This window comes from Cryptotermes secundus, unplaced genomic scaffold (assembly GCF_002891405.2).
Source record: "Cryptotermes secundus unplaced genomic scaffold, Csec_1.0 scaffold451, whole genome shotgun sequence".
NCBI classification, from domain to species: Eukaryota; Metazoa; Arthropoda; class Insecta; order Blattodea; family Kalotermitidae; genus Cryptotermes; species Cryptotermes secundus.
This window is the reverse complement of record NW_019731578.1, coordinates 4,194-10,417: the sequence shown is the minus strand read 5'-3', so window position 1 is coordinate 10,417 and position 6,224 is coordinate 4,194. Positions and strand designations below refer to the sequence as shown.

Below are 6,224 nucleotides of genomic sequence, written 5' to 3'. Positions count from 1 at the left end.
GACATTGTAAGACTGTGTAAGGTATATTAATGGTCTCTGATAAAATTACTATTACTATTTGGTTAATGAGATTCAGACCTCTTTAGAACATATTCTATACTCATTGGAAATCATGACCAGTGTTCTATCAGGTGAGGGATGGTAGAATACAAATGAAGACATAGTTTTGTAAACAAACTGCTACTTATTTTATCACCACCCATTTATATTTCAGCCACATTCATTTTATGTTTTCTCATTTGTTGTCATATTTACATTTTCTTTTAAGTTCATGACATCGTTCTCATTCTTTTGAAGATTGTTCACACGGCCCAAAAGTGAAAGCTGGATCTGATAAAGTAAGTACTTTTCGTTGAAAGTTGCTTACATGAACGAATAGTGAAAGTTTACTTCTGTGAACATATCTTTTCAACCTACTTTCATAAAATATTATCAATTATAGTGATGTATGTAATATAAAACTACACACACAAATTACCATTTTTGAACAATCAAGCAAGTGACTTGAAGTTTAGGTACTGGTATACATGGTACCAAGGATCTCATTTATGAATAAAGTAATCTGTATTCAAATCACATAAACTATAAGTCTAATTAAAACTATATATTGAAACTGAATGTTCAAAGGTGTTAGTCATCGCAGAGCTCTAGAACACAACTGAGGTACAACAACATTTTCATTTCTTGTATGGATTGTTAAGTTTTTATTTGAAATTACACAAGAGCTAGCAAACTACATCCTCAACATGAATTTAATAAATGTTCTAGAATTCTTTATGATGATTACATTAGTTTTAACAAGGCGTAATGTACCACCAAAACCCCGTCATGAAGGAAACATCGAATCCTCATCTTCTCGGGCAGAAGTTGGTATGTATTTCTGTAGTCATCTCATTCAGTTTGGTTTTCATCAGCTCTCCTGGTAATATGTGTAGTCTTTATAACCTGCAGAAAGTAACACTTTATAAAATATTTCTTCCATTTCCGGAACTGAAAATTTTGATCTGTAGAAATGCGACTTAGCAGCATTTTAACATACATCTTCTCTTTAACCAAACCCAGTGGTCCACAACTTTGGACACAGAGTTATGATGAAACTTATTACATTATATGTGCTGTATATATTTAAATTTTATATTATTACTTACTATCATTATTATAAGTTTATATTATAAATCATAATTTGTGTCTTACTTGGCCGAAAGTTGGGTGAAGACTCCTTGAGGTGGAATTCCCTCTCTCTGAATACTGAGGTCCACGAACCACAGACTCCAAGAGAAATCCACTCCTCCAACCTTTTCCATTGGTTAAGTTTTCAAACTAGGAGGTTCCCTAAATTTGTGAATTTCCAGTCATGTTGCTTTGCTATGTGATTCTGGCAGTTGCTGACCTGACACTAAGGTTGACAGCGACTTAATGCATTACGATCAGGGGATGAGGCTCTGGCCCTCCCACTTCTAAGTTATAGCTGTTCCAAGCTGTCAGCTCTCCAATTCTCAAAGACTTCCTGACTTTGCTGAAACTGCCAGAATTCCAGGAAAAGTACCAGATGTTACTTCCTGTCCACATAGCAAAACTTGAAGTATGTCACTTCTGCATGTAAGAGTTGGCTATCTGCTGGGTCTCTTTGTATTTACATGATATTAACTTAATATAGATTTAATTAATACAAAATAGTCCACCAAATTATGATGAACGGTTACAATATTTATATAATATGTATTTTTGAGATAAAGGTCATCCAAGGCCAAAGTCAACTATGGCCTTTCCCTATGATTCATATTTATATTTTTATTTATTCCAGAAATTCATATTTGGCGATATAACCTCCTGATATAGAACAAGTCAAGTTATCTTGTGTACAAGTCACCAGTACTGATATGTCGACAACTGCCATCCTCATTGAATTTTTTTCCTGAACTTCTATTATTTTAATGTATACCATATTTTGCTTTGATGTGGATTTATTTCAGCTGAAAAAGTTGCATCTTGGTCTCCAGTAGATAAAAGTAATGCGTGGGAACTGAGTGGACAATTTGAGGGAGACATCATGCTTTATGAAAATGCAGACATTAAAAATGCATTGCAAGATGATAATGCACGTTGGCCAAAGGCTGTTGTACCATACTTCATAGAAAAGGCAGACTTTTGTGAGTAAAATACTTCAGGACAGTAATTTTCAACTGTAATGAGCAGTACAATATTACTTAAATCCTAAACACTATTGTTGGTTCTTGTAGATGGACTCACTTCTGAGTCAATATAATGCTTGTTACATACACACAACAATATATTTACATGCGTGAATTTCCAATTTTATTCATTATTTTTATTTTAGCGCCATTTTAAATAACTCTTTGGTGTAAAATTTCTCTTTTTTGTCTCTGTAATCATTGTATAACATACTAATATATACATGCGTGGTATAGTCATTAAGTTCGTGGACTGTAGTTTTATTCCATCATATTACAAGGTATTCACACACACTTACACAGATCCACATCGGCCCTCAAAATAGTAGCCGTTGGCCGCTATGCAGGTCTGCCAACGTTGACATTGCTGCCGAAAACATTGTTGAAATATATTGGCAGGAAATTCCCGTATGACATCTCTCGTGGCATTGACGGCCTCCTTGGACGACTGAAATCTACGACCACGTAGCTTTGCTTTCAAGTGGTGAAAGAGAAAGAAATTGCACGGTGCGAGATCAGGTGAGTACAGAGGGTGTGGCAAAACGGTGACCTGTCGCCTTGTCAGTTCTCTTGGACAAGAACAGAGTGATGTGCAGGGTCGTTGTCGTGTAAGAACAGCCAATTTTTCCTACTCCAAATGTTTTGCTAGGGGATTTGCCTAGTTTTTGGCAGAACTTGATGTTTGTCCGTTGTTCAAACTGCCACATTTTCAATTTCCGGCACATGCATTTAACCGCAGTTCACAACAGAAGCCGTAGTTCTGCTTACACTGTTGGCACACAACTTTCTCTTGCTGTGACGAGAGATGAACTGAAAGGGCATCAGGTCATGCCTCAACCTATCCACTATAGTGCACTGCAACGATGACTGTGCGGCCAGTCCACGAATTTATTGACTGTGGTAGTATATCTGATTATTGAATTTAATCAAATTTATTCGTGTCTGACGTGGTAGTATTTCACATTTGTTAAAATCATATCAAGTTATTGCCAATTTACAAATTTATAAGACAAGAATCTGTAAAAATCCTCAAATTAGATATTTATTACCAGTAAAATTATCAGGTGATATCAGTGATGAAATAAAAAAGCGTGTACTTGCAGCAAATAAATGTCTCCATGCCTTAGGAAACACCTGAAATCCCAATTAATACCCAGGAAAACCAAAACTATGATGTATAAAGTACTTATAAGATCAGTGCTATCTTATGCCTCTGAGACCTGGCCACTGTCAAGATCGAATGAAAGACTGTTAAGTGTATTTGAAAGGAGGATCTTGAGATATATCTTTGGACCAGTGGAAGACAATGGAATATGGAGGAAGAGGTGTAACCATGAGCTATACAAACTATTAATGAACCAGACATTATTGGATTTATAAAGGTGAAAAGGCTTGAATGGGCTGGACACATAATATGTGCCAGCGAGAATAGAACGATCAAGAAAATGCTTAACACCAAACCAGAAGGAAATAGGAGAGTGGGAAGACCAAGGTTAAGATGAAAAGAATGTGTGTGGCAGGACATAAGAAGTTTGGGTATAAAGAACTGGAGGAATGTAGCATCGAATAGAGAAGAATGGCAAGCAATCCTGAGGAAGGCCAGGGCTCACAAAGGGCTGTCATGCCAGTGATGATGATGATGATGATGATGATGATGATGAAAATTATCAGGTAGTTACAGACCAATGTGGGAAATGGAAGGGCTGTAGAATGGTCACAGAATGGATATAGGATTATGTTGTAAGAAGTTTGGCTCAGATTTGAACCCGAGTCCTGTTGCAATTGGTTGCTCTCTGTCCCACCACTTGACCCCTACTAAGCCTATTGGTCAAGTCCAAATAATGTACTACGCGTCTGAACTGCCTTAATAATTTCTGATTTTTAACATATTTCACAATGCTCAATTCTTTGTAATTACACTGCAGTTCTTTTGTCAATTCATGTCATTATTAAACACTCATCTGTGAAACTCACCAAACATCAAGAAGAAAGGGACTGGCTATGGATGACTGAATGACCTGAATTTGATTCCAGAGTTTGAGTAGGCCTGAGGTCAGGTGTGAGTAGGCCAGTGTTCATACAGGTACTTTTATTCTCATATTGGTTTCTAGGTTCATGTTTCAGCTAAAAACGGTAAGTCTATTGAAAGTAAGGATTGTGATTCTGTCACAGCTTGTCTTATGTAACAATGTTTCAAATTAAGTTTCATGACTACATTCATAAATGACTTTGACATCTCAAATGATAAGAGATATTTGAATGGAACACTATCACTTTTTTCTGTTCTTTTATTTCCATGGCCAGTTCTGGTAAACTATACCGCGCATAGAGACATGCTTCACCAAAATGGTTCATTATATTGGAAGAGTGGATATATAAAAATTTATTGTATTAATTATGTAAAAATTATCATAAAGATTCTTCATTTTGATATTTAATATGGCTAATGAAAAATTTCTGGATCTTCTAACAAAGTGATGTATCTCACAGAACGATGAATGGAAAATACCCCATGTACTCGAATAAGGCATTCCAATATTATGTTTTGAGTATTAAGCATGTAATAGTAGTCACTGTTATGAGGAGTGTGTTGTAAATATTCACAAAGAAGAATGTGCTTCCTATGAATTTCACTTGCTACAAGGCTTCTCTGTATGCAGTCCAAGTACTATACCTAGTAAGATCTCTCAGAATTTTCCATCTTCTTGGTAATAAAAGCTGCTATATATTGTCTTCAATGAGCACTTGCACAGTGATTACAGAGTTGTCATCCCTCTATTTTATGGGAAAATTCCCATTTTTACTTAGCCCCAGTATACTATAATTAGGGAAGGTGACTCTTCTGCCAGTTCATTCTTTCCAAAGATTTCATTTCATATTTTCTTATTGTTTAAAGAGTGAGGATTTTCATTTTCTTTATAGCTGAAGAAGATCTAGATGTAATTAACAAAGCTTTTGAAGAATATCACACGAAAACTTGTGTGAAATTTCGGCCATATAAGGAAGACGATGAGGATTTTATCACAATACAAGGAAAGCAGTCTGGATGTTGGTCTTTTGTTGGGCGCCGTGGAGGTGGCCAAGTTGTGAACCTTCAAAATCCTGGCTGCGTGCACCTTGGAATAGCTGTGCATGAACTGCTTCATGCTTTAGGATTTTATCATCAGCAGAGTGCATATGAAAGAGATGACTTTGTCAAAATCAACTGGAACAACATCAAGCTGGGTAACAACTGAGAATAAATATAATTTCATACATCATTTAGAACTTCAGATCCAGGTATAAAAAGCATTACTTCATGTAAAAATGGACAATCACATTATGATTTTATTAGAAGTTTAGTATCATCAAAATAATTAAAATAATGTGAGTAAAAATTGAAAACAAAAACTGTGCTTGTCTTTTATACTAAATATTGAGAAAAAAGAGATTATATGTTTGACTGAATTTATTCAGAAATGTACACTATTTGAAGCATTACTGAGATGTCAGATGGAAGATATGATATCTTCACCAAACAGGCTGAACTAGCAGTAATGATCTAGACTTATACCGAGGTGCTTGTTTTGAATCTCATCTAGAACAGTGACTGTTATAACAGAAGATTTTCGTAGTTCTTCTCAACTCTAGGCAAATTCCAGAATAGTACTCAACTGCACAATGACTGCTTCCTTGCAAATCCGTTCCAATTTATTATTCATCTTATCGTGCTATGTTATATAGCCTTATTACTGAAAGAATTGTGGGAACAGTCTGAGAGTCTGAGTCACGTTGCAACTGACGGTCAGTCAGTCTGTCTGTCTTGGTGTCGAGCCCCAGCTGGGGCTCATGACCAGATATTTCTTTTGAATGAAAGTTACTGTCTTGTCCATGTGTAGCGCCCTCTCTGACGAGAGGTCGGGTCTGTCATTTGTCAGTCAGTCTGTAATACTAAGTCCACTGTCTGTATTTACACATATTTTAATACACTTATTTCTTATTTAAATGTACATATATACACGGCCTCTGTCAGTCCAGGCTAGGTACAGCAGA

General features: G+C 36.0%; 1 protein-coding gene across 2 annotated transcripts; it reads left to right on the top strand.

Annotated features, from left to right (window-relative positions):
- Positions 1-255: 255 nt before the first annotated feature.
- On the top strand, positions 256-5,972 carry LOC111867162 (zinc metalloproteinase nas-8). Of its 2 annotated transcripts, XM_023856750.2 has the most exons (3): positions 256-338; positions 1,974-2,150; positions 5,115-5,972. In XM_023856750.2, exons 2-3 carry the CDS (start codon positions 2,051-2,053, stop codon positions 5,426-5,428), a joined length of 414 nt encoding a protein of 137 aa, XP_023712518.1. In that variant the 5' UTR covers positions 256-338; positions 1,974-2,050; the 3' UTR covers positions 5,429-5,972. The 2 variants fall into 2 exon arrangements, with proteins under 2 accessions (XP_023712518.1, XP_033608466.1); XM_033752575.1 differs by lacking the exon at positions 256-338 and having other exon boundaries at positions 1,518-2,150.
- Positions 5,973-6,224: the final 252 nt, after the last annotated feature.